Below are 19,068 nucleotides of genomic sequence, written 5' to 3'. Positions count from 1 at the left end.
TGCGATAATCTGTCTAAAATTGTAGATTGGTATAGAGAGCACACACTCAGACACAGTGTTTGTTGTTTCATTGTTAATAAAAATGCATTTTATTATTAATACATTCAATAATATGTATTAAATAATAATGAAATCAATGCTGTAAAAATTAAAAATATTGATTGATAATTTAAAAAAAAGTTTTGTTCATAAAACTCTTCAAAAGCTTCATATTCGTAGTAGTTTTACATTCACAGAATGCGTTTTCAATGAGCGCAAGTGCGCCCATGGAGCTTGCTGTGGAAAGTTTTGCCATAGGTGGCAAAGAAACTCAGATAGGACAAAAACATTGAGGGGTGGAGGTCTAGGGTTGCAAGTCATCTGTATATGCGATTCCCAAGGGCATATGCAGGGATGGGTTACATTGAATATTCATGATAACCTGAGGGCTTAGGTGATTTTGCAAAGTTGATTGAAGCCATGGGGGGGAGGAATGAAGACGGTTGCTCTCTTGCCCCCTCCCCCCCCCCATTAAAAACAATTATTGGTGTAGAACATTAGTCCCCCCACCTGGTTAGGGGAACAACTTGTATCCACTTATGTTTTTGCGGGGGGGGGGGGTGCTTATGTGGCTTGAGTCATTGAGGTTCAGTTTGTATGGGGCGTTGTATTTAAATCAATTTTAAATTTAAAAGTTTTTAAAAATGTAAAACGAAATTCAGGTCTTTTTTAATTTACTTGCATTCCCCCTTTCATTAGGACTCTATATTTCATTAACCCAAACCCCTCTAGGTGATCACTACTCAGTTTGGGAACAACTGATGTGAGAAAACAGTCCAGCATGGCTCATTTTGTCGAATGCAGGGCTCCCACTCGTTTTACTTTTTTTACTTTTTGGTAAAGTGTCTCACTTTTGTCTTACTTTTCCTACTTTTTTAACAAAATTCTATCAACAAAATTTATGTAATTGATTTTAATTGAAAAGGGAATATTGGACATGATGCCAAATAATACAAATGCAATAGATTGTAATTAATGATTCTAGCAAAGCAGAAATTGTATTGTTTTTAAGGTTATTTGGGGGGCATAATTTGAGGATTCTACATGTAGAGTAGTCGTTAAAATCTTCTGCCTGGTTGGAAAGAAATTGTATTTACTACTTCATTGTCTTGGGCAGTTGACAAACAAAGCAGTTGGGTACATAGATGTATTCTAGGTTTTGTAACTTTGATGATACCTAATAGCATTCAATTTTATTCTGTATTTTTAGTGCATGCAGAGGCACAAATAATATTTACAATGCTCCAATAAAGAGCTAGAAATGAAAGTGCTTCATTTGTCAAAAACGATTACACTGGCGTTGACCACTAAAATTTAAATAAATCCTTTTTAAAGGGGATGGACAATGCAGTAAAACCATCTGGTCCACCTTGACTTATTTATCAGACCTTGTAATTTAAACATTTTGCTTTTGGAAGTGGTATCAAATGAGCATTATTCTTAAAAAATTTACATTTTTTCATAATTTGCTGCATGTATTGTTGAAGAGAGTTGACAGACTGGACTGTGGAAGACTCCCAAAAAAGAATGTAATATACGCGGTGATTATAAAAAAACTATTCCGACATATGGGCCCCTAACTATCATACCATTCACAGAAACTGAATGAAATTTTGGCATAAGGTATTTTGAGGTATGCGCTCAAGAATGATATGGAAAACAACAGTGTCACTCTAACAGTTACGGTTACAGTGAGAAAATTTCGAAAATATCAAATGGCAACACCAAGTTTTTTGTATTGGAATGCGATCTCCATACTGAAAAACACTAAATAGCGTTGGAATGGCACCTGTAGCACGAAAATCCCCTGAGCTAGGCAAGGAAAAAGTAAAAAGGACTTTGCCATGCACCAGAGCATTAATGTTCGTTTCATTCATCACACCGTTTGTTCGGCTGAGATCCCAGTCGGATTAGTCCTCCACAAGGTCATGTGGAAAATTTGTGAAACACAATAAAATGCTTTATTTTATGCTGCTTCTCTGTCCTTATTGGTTGTCCTCACTTTTAGCCTATCTACCGCCGGTGATTTTCCTGCTACAGTTGCCGTTCGAACGCTATTTAGGGTTTTTGACAATGGAGATCACATTCCAATACAAAAAACTTGGTGTTGCCATTTGATATTTTCGAAATTTTCTCACTGTAACCGTAACTGTTAGAGTGACACTGTTGTTTTCCATATCATTCTTGAGCGCATACCTCAAAATACCTTATGCCAAAATTTCATTCAGTTTCTGTGAATGGTATGATAGTTAGGGGCCCATATGTCGGGATAGTTTTTTTATAATCACCCTGTATATATTGTGAGGAGAGCAGAAAAGAATTATCTGTGATTGCTAAGACCCTATTTTGGCCAAAAATTGTTTTTGTAACCAAGTCATTTCTGTCATTTTGCTTTGGCTTGAGTCAATCTTATTGGGTACTGAAATAGGGTTACGAAAAAAATAATTTAAAATTTTTTTTTGAAAAAAGGATTTTTTTTTATATTGGCATTGTGTAAGAGAGTCCAATCCCCCCCCCCCCCCCCCAAATCCTACTTATTCTAATTTTTTGAGTGGGAGCTCTGCGAATGGGAGAGAAAAGGTCTCAGAAAAATCAGACTTTTGATATTAGGTAGACACCCTGTATGAGTAGGTTGCATTGATAGAAAAAATCACTGATGTTTTGAAAGCTAATTTTCATGCAAGCTACTCTACCGTAATGCTTTTTATTTTCATTGTCTAGCATTTCCCAAAGTGGGTTTATTATAGGATCCTATGGTTTGGCTTGGGGGGGGGGGCAATGAGAAGAAAAAAATAAGTCTGGTGCTGTGTGGAGTGCTGAGCACGACAACGGTTTTTGCGAAGACATACATTATTAAACTGCATTGGGGAGCCGCAGATAAGCTTTGATTAGGGTAAGCGGCACCACAGATTGAAAACTTTTGAGAACCCCTGGTCTAATCCTTTTGTCTGTTTGAAAGAACAATTATTTGGTTTCAGGGAAAACAAGTTAAGTTTCTCTGAACTTGTTTCCATGAAGTTTGAGTATTACATGTTTTCCAGCAGCAAAAGTAGGTTTATGCCTAGTGAAAAAGATATTCTTCCCCTATTTATTTTTATGAAGTATCGTGTATTTTTTCAAATGCGAATGAAATAGATTCAAATACAAATACAACACCACAACAGACAAAATGCCCAACAAGGTTGCTGATAAAAAAAGATGCCCATAAAAATATGGATGTCACGTATTTCAAAAATACAGCAACCCAATTATAAACAATATATACACATGATAAAATATTATACAACGCCCATAAAGAATACTTATAGTTGTCTTATTCTAAGAATGGATAGCTTCTCGATTTACTCCAACATGGTTATCGTATTTGTTTTTAAACATGTCAATTGTGTTACAATTTACTACCTCCGGAGGTAAGCTATTCCATTTATTAACAACCCTATTAGAGAAAAATTCCCTGCGACACCATAACCTTGCATTGTCCCTCACCAATCGATACTGGTGTCCCCTTGTAAAAGCAGTCGATTGACGGTGTACTAAAAGTTCATGGTCCATCCTATCCATTCCATTGAAAATTTTGAACACTTCGATCATATCTCCTCGACACCTGCGTTCATCCAATGTAAACATATTCAAAAAATGAAGTCTCTCTTCATAACTCAAGCTCTGTGTGCCAATAGGGACACGCGTAGCTCTTCTCTGCACTACTTTAACCAATTCTATGTCCCTCTGTAGGTATGGTCTCCAAAACCTTACAGCATACCCCAGTCCAGGACGAACTAAGCCTCGAAAAAGCGGAAGAATGACTTTAGGAAAACGCAAAGAGACCTTTTTGAAAATGAGACCAGGCATTCTATTCCTTTTTTGACCACCGCTGAACAATGTTCAGAAAACCTAAGTCGCTCGTCAATGAGAATTCCCAAATCTGTGACCCTAGTTGCATCCGGTATAGTCACACCATTCAACTCGTAAGAGAACGGTGGGTTGTTCAAACCAAAATGAGCAACCATGCACTCATCAATGCTAAACGTCATGCTCAATCCATTTGCCCATGCTGCAATCCTGTTTAAGTTGGTCTGGAGCAACTCCCTATCGTTTTGATTCCCGATTAATCCCCATTAGCTTCACATCATCTATGAATTTGCTAGTAATCCCATCGATACCCTGATCGAGTTTATCTATAAAAAGTGAAAAAAGTATGGGGCCTAGGACACTTCCCTGAGGAGCTCCACTTATGACGTCTGTCCAACCAGAGAATTAACTCTTAACCACGATTCTATCCAATTCAGCAAGTTGCCCCCAATTCCAATCTCGTGTAAAGGCTTCAAGAGTTTGCCATGTTGGACCCGATCGAATGCCTTCTGGAAATCAAGGTAAACAACTTTGACATTTTTGCTTTTACCCAAAGCCTTCGTTACATGATCATAGAAGCAAAGGAGGTTAGTTACACATGACTTGTCCTTCCTAAACCCATGCTGATTGTCCGCCAATACATTATTCTCATCTATCCACTTCACAAACTGCCTTTTGATGATAATTTCCAAAATTTTCGAGAGGGAGCTCGTCAAACTCACTGGACGATAATTTGACACCGCTTCTCTACTACCCTTTTTAAATATCGGAACAATGTTAGCAAGTTTCCACTCCCTTGGGACGATACCCTCAGCAACACTACTCCTGTATATCTGTGCGACTGGCCCCAACAATTCATTAGCACATTCCCAGAGGACCCTGGGATAGATATCATCTGGTCCTGGTGCTTTGCTTGCACATACATTTCTTAGAAGATTTAGGACCTCCACTTCTTCTACTTGAATATCATTGAGGGTTTTATTACCCCATGCAACACCCGTATATCGAATATCATTATCTCCATTAAAAACCGACGCGAAAAAGTCATTGAAAGCACTACACATGCCTACATTGCTCTTTACCCTAGAGCCTCCTATCGAGAGGGGGGGGCCAACTGTCCCCTTACATCCATTATTGACATATCAAAAAAATGATTTTGGGTCAGAGTCAATGTTATCTGCCAACCTAGATTCAACTTCCTTTTTACTATCCCTTATCGCTTTCTTCAACAGTCTTCTTTTATCAGTAAACAATGATAGGTCACCTCGTCCACTTCTATACTCTCTGAATGCTCTTTTCTTTTCAAGATAAAGGTGCCGCACGCTATCCGTGAACCATAGAGGGCGCAAACTCTAGTTCAATGATTGATTATATTTCTTCCCTCGGTTTTAACACTTTTTGCTGGTAAAATGACACCCTGGTAGTAAGAGTGTGAATTTTCTAAGTGATCTGAAATCTTTGACTGTGTTGTTAATTTATAATTTATTTATAGTTATATTCTTCACTTTGTTTTGAATTAGAGGGTAACCTCATTTTGCATGACAAAAATTGAAGCAAGTGTAAAGAAATGAAAATCAAGTGATAATAAAAAAAAACACATCAAAGTGAACCTTGCTTATAACATTTTTCAAAAAATTGTCGTAATAGATGTTATAAGTGAAACAAGAAATCTTGATGAGTATTAGTAAGTTGAACTAATGCATGTAATGTGTATCTTTTTCTTGATTTTGTCACTAATATTGATTCACACTCAGATAACCAGGTTCAATTTAGGAGGGAAAATATGTTTGCTAGATTTAAGTAAAAAGTGTGGTATTAGTGGTCACAGTTTCAAGTTGCAAGTGTGCTAAGTGTTCATGTGGGAAGGCAGGAAATGTAGCCAAAGTGTGCCAGTCTGTCAAGAACCGACTAAGCTTCAGGTTCAAAGAGCAAGGAAAAAGTTTTAACAGAGTGTCTACATGTTACCAGAGGTGGTGTGCTCAGTTTCCTTCCACAGAGCCTGTTGACTATCCAGAGACAGTTCACCCATTGAATACAATAGGAGGGGAAAAAACTGACAAAGCTTTTTTGAAGTTTTCATTCATATTGTTAGCATACATAGGAGACAGCCGTCTGTAGAATAAACTATTTACGGCTCGCATATTAGTCACACAGTAGTCAAAGTGTTCATATTCTTATCCTGGATTTCGTCAATTTTTATTTTGTAAAAAGTTTGATTTACTGAATAAAATTGATGTATGTCTTTTATATAAAGTGGAAATATATTTCACATTTTTCTATTTATTTTTTTAGGAAGACTCATTTTAGTCTGAAACCAAGAGGGCTGATTGACCACGCAAGGCATCATAGTAGAAAGTTGGCCAAACATGCTGCGCAAACTCTTCTTTCATCAGAAAGTATGTGAATTAAATTTTTGAGAAAAACTATTGAAATGCATAGTGTTTCTTGTATGTATTGAGAGGGGGGTGCTGCTGAAGGTGGCTAATATATATCAGCTTCCTTTGAGCGTGAGAGCAAGAGGGTTAAACACAGCCTTCATGTTCATGGGCAGGGATTTTATATAGGCTACGTGTACATTCCCCATGATGCCAGAAAATGACTGAGATAAACATCGAGTCCAGGGTCCATAATGGTCTATTGTTCCATCAGTTTAGCCATTCCTAGAAATAAAAATTCAGTCCTCTTCTGAAGGAAAATTCTGGCTTCAGCTGTAATTTTTTTCATTTCTTTATGAAGTTGCTAACATTTGTCCTATCTTTCAAATTGATGAGTATATAACTTTTTATTTTGTTTGTATTTGGGATGTGCTATTCTCTTGTTGAGAGACATTTTATCTGCTTTACATTAATCTTCATTTGTGTTTTTGTAACTTTTTAGCCATGTTTTTTTTCCCCCCTTGTGACCCTCCCTTTGTCTTATGTAGCCCTTTACAGTCATCTAAGAGACTACTTTACCTTTTACTAATCTACCTTCTCTACTTATTGAATTGATTATGTTTAGTAAGTTTTTTTTTTTAATGTATCGCCAACAAGAATTTCGTGAATATGTCTCCAAACCTCCTGGGATAGATTTCAATGTGCTTCCCTCTGACGGGGGGGGGGGGGGTTCACTATGTAGGACAGTTTAAACATTGTTTCCCCTGCCCTAGGCAAGAGTTCTGGGGTCATATAATTAGTGAGAAATAACTTTGCATACTTTGAAAATTATAGTACCAAATTATATATTGTGCCCTCCCTCCTTTTTATGGATATAAGGTCCCTGGGACATGCCTAGGTTGGCTCATAGATTAAGATGACTTTGGCGCTATGGGCAGTTCTGCTGGATTCTGAAAATAAGAGGTTTTTATTTTCGACAAAAAAATGGCACAGCATGCTGCCAACTTGAGCAAAACTACTGCATTAAATTTTGTGGAAAGTTATATAACCATCACCAAAGAGTACTGCCAAGAGATTGTGTCCTCTTTTGTGACGCTGTGAGACACAAGCTGTCGGACCTGTGGACAGCTGAAGCACAATAACTCAACTGCCCATTTCTCGCATTTGGTACAGCATTTCCTGGTCAAACAAAACACACCTGTGCTTCTTCAGGCTCCCTACTTTCTCAACATGGCTCTGTGTGACTTGTGGCTTTTGCCCCAAGCTGGAAATGTTCCAGAGAGGGACCTGATTTTATAAACAAAATTGATTTTAATTGAGAAGGGAATCATGAATATAATGCCAAATAATACAAATATAATAAAAATTGTTTTTTCGGGTTCGAAGACCGTCGTCCGTTTGAGTTTGTTCTCAACGTTTCCCCAACACTAGTGGTTGGCATCATCAGGAGAATTGATAAACTGGATCAAAGTCAAGTTTTCCGGAGTCTCAGGTTGTATTTATGCACATAAGTGGCTTGAACTACACTATTGTTTTGCGATTGGTCAGTTGATTCTATGGCTGGCAGCGTATTGTAAACAGTTGTTATGCTGGTAGAACCTGATTGGCCGAGAGATGTGGAGTTATACAAATATAGTAGATTGCAATTAATGATTCTGCCAAAGCGGAAATTGTATTGTTTTTAAGGGTATTTGGGGGATGGGATGTATGTGGACCATTTGGTGGTTTAGTAATTTTTCATTTGCTTAGTTTAATGGTTCTACAAATAGAGTAGTCAATAAAAACTTTTGCCTGGTTGAAAAAAAAATAATTTTGTATTTAACTACTTCATTTTCTTGGACAGTAACTAACATTCATTGTTTAAAATTATGGTGCCCATTTTATGTATAGTTGAAACAACAGTTTGTATAACAAAACAGTTGGATAAATAGACCTATTCTAGGTTTTGTGACTTTGATGATACCTAATAGCATTCAATTTTCCTCTGTATTTTTAAGGCATGTAGAGGCACAAATAATATTTACAATGCTCAAGTAAAGAGCTAGAAATTAAAGTGCCTCATTTGTCAAAAATTATTACACTGGCATTGACCACTAAAATTTAAATAAATCCTTTTTAAAGGGGATGGACAATGCAGTAAAACCATCTGGTCCACTTTGACTTATTTATCAGACCTTGTAATTTAAACATTTTGCTTTTGGAAGTGGTATCGAAAGAGCGTCATCCTTATAAAACTTACATATCTTCATAATTTGCTGCATGTATTGTTGAAGAGAGTTGACAGACTGGACTGTGGAAGACTCCCAAAGAAGAATGTAATATATATATTGTGAGGAGAGCAAAAAAGAATTATCTGTGGTTGCCAGGACCCTATTTTGGCCAAAAAAATGTTTTTTTTAACCAAGTCATTTCTGTCATTTGGCTTTATGTCCAGTCAATCTTATTGGGTACTGAAATAGGCCTATGGGAAAAAAATTAATTTTACAATTTTTCAACAAAAAAATTCTAGGGATTTTTTTATATCATTGCTATGGTTATGTTGTCTAAGAGGGTACCCTCCCCATCCTACTTTTTCTAAATTTTTTGACTGGGAGCCCTGCGAATGAGGAAAGGTCACAGAATTTTGCTTTTAGTATTTGGTAGTCGCCCAGTATTTTGAAAAATCCTTGCTTTGAAGAAGCACGAAATGTAGGCTTGACCACGTGATTGTTCAACTTTTCTCTGTGGGGCCCACTTATATTTTTGCAAGAGTGGGAAATGAGACATTGAAGGACAGGGAGATGAAAAACTGCCATCTGTGAAGAAAAACCTCTAACCTTTCATTGTTTTTTTCATTAAATCCCCATTGGTATTAGTAAAGTTCCCCTCTTCTTCTTATCGGTCGTAGGTCCTCGGCTGTACCTCCACTACGATTCCAGGGCGAAATAACTGGATTCTAGACTCCCAAAAGGAAGAAAACAATACTTTATTTAATATATTATCCAAAACCTCCCACAAAACCGTCCTGTCTCTTCGGTACAAACTTTTACACTACTTCTTTTTTTCGAATGTCTCAACTCGTTCTCGTTTCTCTCTCTCTCGCGACTCCTGTTTCTCCTCTGCCTTTTTCCAACCTCTTTTCTCCTGAACCTTACAGTATTGAAAGCTACAAGTTTGAATAAGTTAGGCTTAATTGAAAAAAGGATGAAAAAAAGAAAGTCAGTGAAGTGTGGCTCTTGGCATAGTTTTCTCATAAAATGAGATTGAATACTTGAGGTAAGTCCAATGGACCTCATCGGCAGTCTAAGGATTAAGGTATATTCTTATCTGAATTTTCTTCACAGGTGGTCCTCCTCGACTACCTTTTGTGGCTCCCATCCACATGATTTTTACCATGCCTTCTAGAATATCCCAGGGCCCACAGTTGACAACACTGATTTATGCTGTTGGATACATAAGGCACATTATTGGTGTAGTTTTACATGTTTGAAGGATTCATCATATTCCACTTCTTGATCTTCTCAATTATTGTTTAGTCAAAAAAAAATCCTATCTCTAGAAGTTTCCCCCTGACATTAAGCATGTCCATTAGAGGGTATCGTCCCAAGGGATTGGAAACTTGCTAATGTTGTTCCAATATTTAAGAAGGGTAGTAGAGAAGCGGTGTCCAATTATCGTCCAGTGAGTTTGGCTGTCTGAAATTTTAGAAATTTTCATCAAAAGGCAGATTGTAAAGTGGATAGATGAGAATAATGTATTGTCGGATAATCAGCATGGGTTCAGGAAGGACAAGTCATGTGTAACTAACCTCCTTTGCTTCTATGATCATGTGACGAAGGCTTTGGGTAAGGGCAAAAATGTAGATGTTGTTTACCTTGATTACCAGAAGGCGTTCGATCTTGTCCAACATGGTAAACTCTTGAAGCCTTTACACGAGATTGGAATTGGGGGCAACTTGCTGAATTGGATAAAATCGAGGTTAAGAAATAGGTCACAACGAGTTATGGTGAACGGGGAATTCTCTGGTTGGACAGGCGTTAAAAGTGGAGCTCCTCAAGGAAGTGTCCTTGGCCCCCATACTTTTTTCACTTTTTATAGATAAACTCAATCAGGGTATCGATGGGATTACTAACAAATTCACAGATGATGTGAAGCTAATGGGGGGTAATCGGGAATCAAAACGATAGGGAGTTGCTCCAGACCAACTTAAACAGGATTGCAGCATGGGCAAATGGATTGAGCATGACGTTTAGCATTGATGAGTGCATGGTTGCTCATTTTGGTTTGAACAACCCACGGTTCTCTTACGAGTTGAATGGTGTGACTATCCCGGATGCAACTAGGGTCACAGATTTGGGAATTCTCATTGACGTGTGGCTTAGGTTTTCTGAACATTATTCAGCGGTGGTCAAAAAAGCGAATAGAATGCTTGTTCTCATTTTTAAAAAGGTCTCTTCACATTCTCTTAAAGTCATTCTTCCGCTTTTTTGAGGCTCAGTTCGTCCTCGACTGGAGTATGCTGTAAGGTTCTTGGGGACCATACCGGCAGAGGGACATAGACTTGGTGGAAGGGGTGCAGAGAAGAGCTACGTGTGTCCTTATTGGCACACAGGGCTTAAGTTATGAAGAGAGACTTTATTTTTTGAATATGTTCACATTGGATGAACGCAGGTGTCGAGGAGATATGATCGAAGTGTTCAAAATTTTGACTGGGTTGGACCATGAACTTTTAGTACACCGTCAATCGACTGCTTTTATAAGGGGGCACCAGTATCGATTAGTAAGGGACAATGCAAGGTTATGGTGTCGCAGGGAATTTTTCTCTAATAGGGTTGTTAATAAATGGAATAGCTTACTCCCAGAGGTAGTAAATTGTAACACAATTGACACGTTTAAAAAGAAATACGATAAACATGTTGGGGTAAATCGAGAAGCTATCCATACTTAGAATAAAACAACCATAATATTCTTTATGGGCATTGTATAATATTTTATCATGTGTATATATTGTTTATAATTTTTGATTGTGTTTTTAATTGGGTTGCTGTGTTTTTGAAATATATGACACAGGGTTTAAGCTGGATAAAAAATTCCTTTTGCAAAAAAACGAAAATGGGGGGAAAAGCTTTAGCAAAATGCTACAATGCTAATGTAATGATTGATAGTTTGATGTCTTTTCGTTGCATACCTCCTGTACGCATTTTTGCGAAAGTTGCTACTACTTTTTTCGCATTCTACGATTTTCTTTCGCATTTTGCAAAAAATGTGACCATAGCTTAAACCCTGATATGACACCCATATTTGTTATGGGCATCTTTTTCTCAGCCACCTCATTGGGCATTTTGCCTGTTGTGGCGTTGTATTTGTATATTATTTTACCTTTGAATCTGTAAAACCAGCCTCTACTTGTTTTAAATTTCTGCTACGATACTCAGATCTATGAAGCAATCTGAATTTTTAAGAAATAATGCATCCTTGTTGCAGATGATCACCTTATTTGTTAGATCTATCTTTCTTCATCAGTTTCTTCAGCCAATGAGAAGCTTTTTCCAATACTTATTGTGAGTTATAGAGTGAGTCTATGTCATGAAATAAAAGTACTGACCGAATTTCATAAATATAGCTTCAGTGGTTTTGGCTCGGCATGATTTCTCTGTATAACCTTTGAACCCTCTTATGACCCCCTTAGGAGTTGAATTTCGAAAAACCCTTTCTTGGTGTGTTTTTACTTCATAAAAAAACTATTAACTGAATTTCATATTCATAACTCCATGGTTTTGGCTCGGTGATGATGAATAAGTGAATCAGTCAGGACATGTCATTATACATATAGATTGATAAGATAAGGTGGGAATTAAGGAAAAAAAATTGATTAAAAATTTCTTCTTACAAAGTTTTTTTCCTACCACTGAGTTATTTCCTTGAATTTTATCACAAACATTCTCAGAAAATGTTTTCTTTTTTTGTAGGGTATAGAAACAGCAAACATTCAACCCATAATGCTTCAAAATTACGTAGCCAGAGTTATGCTTTCAAGAAATGGAAGGAAATGCAGAAAGGTGACCAAACTTTTTTATTTGGGTTCTTTTTCTTTTCTGATTTTGCAACAAAAAAGTTTCACTTGCAATGACATTACATTGTCTTATTCTTATTTGAATTGACGTATAGATTGCGAAAATGTTTTAAATTCAACAAAATTATTTCACATAATTTTAGCTAAAAATTTCAGGCTTCATAAATTCAGACAAACCCTGTTACTCTTGATACAAATTGAATATTTTTCTATGTTGAACATTATCACTGTCTTGTTTGGTCAGTACAAAATATTTTCTGGGTTTTTTTTGCCAATGTTGATTTTTTTTCTCTTTCAAACCGAGTACAACTCAGGTCTATCACCATCTATGGGAGATTTACTAATGTTGATGATGAGTAGTACTTGATGCTGAAAGAAAGTATAGGGATTTCGAGGCCACCCTGTAGCGGGTGGGAACAGCTCTGTCAACGACCAGCGCACCTAAGAGATAACGACACCTGATTTGTCGGACTACAGTGGCCACACCCACTTCTGATATGCTGAGAAAAATGGGAAAAGAAGATTTGTGCTGTCAAAAAAATTGACAATAAAATTGAAATAAAGAAGTTAGCTAAGTTCTAACTATATCATTCCTGCCAGAAAATGATGCTACTACCAGTGGTGGGAACTCTGCACCAAAATTAACATCTTGCTCCTATAGTGTATTTTTGCATTTTTCTGCGTCAATATTTTTTTTGTGTACTTGGAAACTCAAAATACTTTTATACCTGCCCTGTATGTACCTTAGGCCGGGATTGCACTATAAAAGTTTGATAAAATCCCTTTTATAAAACACGAAAAATCCAACCAATAAAGCTCATAGATTGCATTTGTGCAAATGCAACCGATAATCTTATTGGTTGACTTTTTTTCAAATTTTAAAAAGTTCTTTTAAAAAACTTTTATAATGTAACCCGGCCTTGGAGGAGAAAGAGAAATACTTATATTTCTCCTCTAGTGTGTACAATGACGCGCTCAGCGCATTAAATTCCCAGATTTTCGGAAAAGGGCACAAAAAAAAAGTTTTGTTTTCGCGTGCAATGAAACGATTCTTCCTCAGGAAGAGTGTTTTATTCCTTCATACTTCAACACCACCCCTTTCCCCTATCTTCCAGCTCTCGATTTTGTCCCCAAAAATCGGATTGTGGTAACTGCAGCTCCTTATTCAAATTATCTGGATTTTCATCCTGGAACCCGATTATATCCTTAATCCTATAGCTGAAGAGGGTTTACTCTAGTTTAGTTCAGTGTTTCGCAACAACCGACCACGGTTTCAGTTTTCAAAAAAAAAAATTCCCCTGCAAGCAGGAGAAATTGCTATGGTCGATCGTCATTGCATCAAATCCTAATGTTTCGTGGGAAAAAAAAATTCATTTCATGAATTACAGTATAAGAGCTAGTCCGCCGAATTGCGAGTTAATTTTAAAATTTTGCCAAATAACGAGTGCTAAATCTCCAAACATCATGTTGTATGTCCTGAAATTTGCTCTCATTTTGCAACAATTTCTCTCTGAGTATAACTGAAAAACAAGAAGGAAAATTGAAAAACTTAATTCTAAAGAATTTGTGCATGTGTTGATTTATTTTAAGCGAGAGGTGAATAAAGAGTTGCTCCAAATACACTGCTGGCCACCCAAATTGCAACACCAAGAAAGACAAGAGATATCGCAACAATATTTATTTTGTAGATAACATGTTGACCAAGCATCAAATGATTAAATTTATAGACTTCTGTGAAGTGTGGTTCCTGCCAAAATCAGTAGCCAGAGTAGCCGCCATTGTTGGAGATCACTGCTGCCACATGCCTCGGCATTGATTCAAAGAGACTTTGGATGTGTTCTTGGGGTACAGCAAACCAAGCAGCTTCCACGCGTTGCCAAAGTTGATCTGGTGTGGCAGCTGGGGATGTAATCTGGGTCAATCGTTGAGCAACCATGGACCACATGTTTTCTATCGGCGAAAGATCCGGAGAGCAAGCTGGCCAGGGAAGCAATTCAATCTGGCGATTGACGAAGAACCTTTGGACAATGCGTGCCACGTGTGGTCGCGCATTATCCTGTTGAAATATGGCTGTGGGCAAGCCCTGAAGATAAGGAAGGACAACTGGCTCCAACACCTCGGAGATGTAGCGCTGGCTTTTTAAAGTACTGGCAATGCGTACTAGAGTAGTGCGAGAGTGATATCCAATACCGCCCCATACCATAATACCCGGTGCAGGACCAGTGTGGCGGTGCATAACGCAGCTGTTCAGCATCCTCTCTCCACGGTGTCCATGGACGTCTTGTGGACAGACCACTCTGCTGTAAACGGCGTCGAATGGTATGCGCAGACACCGGATGATGCGATACAGACTGAATGTGCTGTGCTATGGTTCGTAATGTGGCTGAGCGATCCGTCACTGCCATACGCACAATACCCGTCATCACGTGAAGTGGTGCACTAAGGTGGATGCGATCGAACACGTCGTTCCGTCGTACCCTCCTGCATCCAACGATCACATATCCGCATTACAGTTGTTTGGTTTCGTCCAACACGACTACCGATTTCCCTGAAAGATTATCCACAATCTCGGTAGGCCACTATCCTTCCTCTGTCGAACTCGGATACTTGATCAAAAGATGATCGCTGTTTTCTACGAGGCATAATTGATCGTTTTTTTGAAAAAACCACAAGAAAAACACAATTGGCGTACTTCAAATCGTCGAAATCTCTAAGCCTTAAATAGCGCTTTGAAGTGCCGCCACAGGCGCGCGTGATGTGCGTCTGCGCTGAAATTCTAATCATTTGCATATCTCACCTCCGCTAATGCATATTGTAAATTTCATATTATTTGCATGCTTCCTTCAGGGTGTTGCATTTATGGTGGCCAGCAGTGTATAAATAATTTTGTAAAAAAAATCTTTTTGTCAGCTGTGGTTTTTATTTTGAATAATTGGGGGAGGGGGAATGAATATCAATCTCTTAAAATTTTTATAATTTATGTGATGCTGTTACGAGTTATAGTTTTGACCAAAACTTGAAGGTTTTAGAACACTTTGGTGACAACAGAAAAGTATGTATGTGGATTGACTATTTTATAAATTTTTATGATGCTGGGTAACAAATCAAAAGTTGTAGAAAGTTGTTTTGAGAAGATGTAAAATTTGTTTGGCAAATTAAAAGATAAATTTCCGTATGTGCCCCCCCCCCCCCCGCTCGTTTGTTTGTTTGTTTGTTGTTGTTGTGTTTTTTTTTTGTTTTTGTTTTTTTTTTGTAAAACTTGTAAGTTATGAAGTTGGCCATGACTCCTTAAAAACTCCTTATATAATGTTTATTTAGGAAATTTTGTATGAACCCTGGGATATCTATCAATGGCACAACATGTTTAAATGTTATGATAATTTGTGTGAATTCCATTTTTTCTCTTCTATTTTACTGCTATTTTTTGTCGGTGGTGTCCCTGTCTTTCCTACTGCTTCTTTTTTTTTTCTCTTTCAAATTTTCACTTCTAGGCCTTGTGTTGTAGGAAATTTAGAATTTTTCTTAATACAGATAATGCTGCATCTTTTCTTAGGCAGGTTGGAATAGAAATAAATATTTTAAAAAATCATTTGTAAAATAAAAGTGTTTTAAATCTTTATTGATGGTGTTTTGGTACAAGTAGAAGAATCAACATTTTTTTTCTATAATTTCACTAAACGCTTAAAAAAGTCCCTTTATTTCTTGATTTTATGTTTGAATGAAATTTATATTAACAGATTATGAGTTTTTAATCAAATTAGCAAAATTTTCACTGTGTGAATTGTATTCAGAAAACTACAGTACAAAAAAGTGCTCCCAATCTCCTATACATGCATAATTGTAGTTGTGCTTGATAAATCAACCATTTGAACATCTCCCATTAGTCAATGTGAGTAAGTGTATCAAATTCCGATTTTTGGTATTTTACAGTAATATATAATTCATTCTATTCACCTCCAAAATTGTGAGGCAACACCATTTCTAGAAATACAAAAGTGTCAAAGCTTGACTGTAATGATGAGTTTATATGTTTGAGCTTTATGCATTTTATCGATCAAAACTTTATTTCATTCATCTCTTTTTACAGGAGGTTTGAAGAGCAAAAATTTCAAGTCTTGGTCAGTGGCTTCAAACTGCAGCTCAAGACAGGAATCTCCAGTCCATTCCCCATCAGCATTTGAAGATGGCTTTCTTTTGAATTCGTTTTCCGGTATGCAGGAATTTAAGGCTTTATCAATATAGTGATTATACATTTCATTTGTTGACGAGGATTCTATGGGGGTTTTTTTTAACACTAGAACCGCTGAGTGGTTTTTTGTCAAATTTTGTTTTGAGTCAATTTGACCCAAATCAAACTTCATTTTCATTTATCTCAAAAACGTACACGCAGATGTTAAAAAAATTTCGTGACTTTTCATGATATTATATGAATATTAATTCACGAAAATTTTATCTTCACATTTTGTGTTTCAGAGCTATAAGCACTTAGACCTAGAACCGCTGTTTGGGTCATTTTGACCCAATGTACTATTCTATAGGAAAAAGGAGGTGTAGAATTTTCTTGGAAGTGGTTAACCTTTCTAAAATTTTTTGTAAATGAAGATAGTGAAGGATAAAGGTCTTTCAAGGTCAAGGCCAATTCATTGTCAGAGCAGATTACTTTTTTTCAATGGGGTAATGGCACAAAAGTAGAGCTAAATATTTTTTTCCTTTGTAAACTTGAATACCTGGAATTCTGATGGGAATCAATGAAGATTTTGGGAGAGAAAAAGCTTGTGTCTAGAAAAAACGTGTAGTTGAAATTTCTGTAGGCAAACGATGTCACAGAAAAAGAGTAAACATTTGGCTTGCACCAAATGTTTTGCACGGATTTCGAAACCTTGGGTAATATCAGCGTCCAACGAATCTCTCTTTCAGAGCACATAGTGATGCAACTGATCAAGCCATTTGAGAACAAGGGCAGAAATGGCTCAAATACTAAAAGCCAAGAAATACTAGCTTAGTAGAGACGATGAGACGAAATCAAAGAGTAATATTATCTCTCACAATAAAGATAGTGAAACTACAGTTGTATGGAGCAATGATGCAACAATGACAATTTTATCAAGGGAAGAACGATATACATTTTACTCAACACGCCAAAAAGCCAAAAGCTTTTGGGGAGACACACACACAGAAACTATTTCACACTACAATTCAACAAAGTGTAACAATTGTAGTTGTAGCAATCAAATGCCCAGAAAATATTCGGCACCATAGACGTTTTCTATAACATCCTGGATCTCACTATAAAAATATTCCTGTATTTTGTATAGAGCAGTACAAAAGGCCAGAACTATTTTTTGAAAGCAGTTCCTCTAAAATCTTATTGGAGAGCTGCGTTCATCATACGTGTTGCCCTTGCGCAAAAGGAAACGTTCGTACGCTCTTGATCATGTATCTGTTCGTGAGTGATCAAAATAATAGTAGTAATAAATAAAAAATAAACAAGTCTGATATGTCAGGTAATGTAAGGATGTGGAAACAAAACTGTTAATTTTTGCAACATGTGATGAATGTGCAAGAATAATGAAAAAAAAAATTACTCAACTGCTCATCATAAATTCCACTATCAGTAAGAAATCAATACTTATTTGACAGAATCATATTATAGACTTTTTTCATGCTCAATTTGACACGCTTATTTTACATCTTTGTCATATTATGGGGTTACTGAAAAATCTTTTTGGACTGAATATAGTAAATAATGTATACTAAATCTTATTTTTACTGAATTACATCATTTTTTAGCTAATTTTGAAGCCCATTTTATATTCATAAACAAATATAATTTTCTATTATGAATACACAATTAAACAACATTGATTAAGAGTAGGGAGAAACCCAGAAACCAAAAATAAATATCCTGTTTTTGCTATGAAACACTGTTTTTTCAAAGTTTGGGTCAATTTGACCCAGTCTGCTCTTTTGTATGGTGGGTCCAGGCAGTGCTCGCGAGACTAAAAAAGATTGACAACCTCTAGGTTTGAGGATAAGTGTCAAGAACTAAAAAACTCTAATATATAAAGCTAAATTTTAAAAGTTTTAATTGCCTTCTGTTTTCTCTGAGAATTTTATACTATTGTTGATGTCGCATTAGACATTATCCTGGAATAGAAATGTTCTTTAAAATTCATTAAAATCCCTCGTTAGAATGCAAGAAATGATGGTTCTGCTTCTTAACAATAAGCTCTCACTGATATTTTTTTTCAGTTCATGGAATATATATTGACTTTTTTTTTTGCTGTATTCATCTTTTGTATCTTATTTTTCAGGAAAAGAAGGTTTTCTCAATGATATCATTAAAAGACGAAGGGATGAACATCATTTTGATATTGATAATGTGGTGATTGCTTGTAATATGAAGACTTCTTTCCAGCAGTTACAGTACAAAGAAATTGTAACTCCAGGGTAAATGCTTATTTCAATTTTGTCACGTTTAATAATGAGTATGAGTCAATAGCATTGCCATTATGCATTATGGACATATTTTTATGCTGTTGCATTGATGGTGATGCCATCAACTTGTGAAACATATATTTAATTTCTGTTCAATTATTATAGATGGAGGTTTTATGATGCAAATGACGAGAAAGAAACAGAGGGAGAACAAGTGGTAAGATTTTTTTTGTTCTCTTTAGTTTTAAATTGCTTTGATTCTCATTGTTTATCCTACAAAATTTATTAGAGAGCTAATGTCTGCAAATCCAAATT

General features: G+C 36.5%; 1 protein-coding gene across 1 annotated transcript in view; it reads left to right on the top strand.

The window, feature by feature from the left end:
• The window catches only part of nsl1 (non-specific lethal 1), a 95,406-nt gene that overhangs the window by 63,070 nt on the left and 13,268 nt on the right, over nt 1-19,068 (top strand). Inside the window, exons 4-8 of the mRNA XM_089236557.1 lie at nt 6,181-6,284; nt 12,212-12,301; nt 16,403-16,525; nt 18,630-18,765; nt 18,919-18,970. Coding sequence (XP_089092683.1) covers nt 6,181-6,284; nt 12,212-12,301; nt 16,403-16,525; nt 18,630-18,765; nt 18,919-18,970 — 505 coding nt within the window. The remainder of the gene's footprint in view (nt 1-6,180; nt 6,285-12,211; nt 12,302-16,402; nt 16,526-18,629; nt 18,766-18,918; nt 18,971-19,068) is intronic.

This window comes from Pholcus phalangioides, unplaced genomic scaffold, assembly GCF_987345545.1.
Source record: "Pholcus phalangioides strain wild (caught in Gottingen) unplaced genomic scaffold, Ppha-v1.0 ptg000009l_1, whole genome shotgun sequence".
Classification (NCBI taxonomy): domain Eukaryota; kingdom Metazoa; phylum Arthropoda; class Arachnida; order Araneae; family Pholcidae; genus Pholcus; species Pholcus phalangioides.
This window is presented reverse-complemented; position numbering and strand designations above follow the sequence as displayed.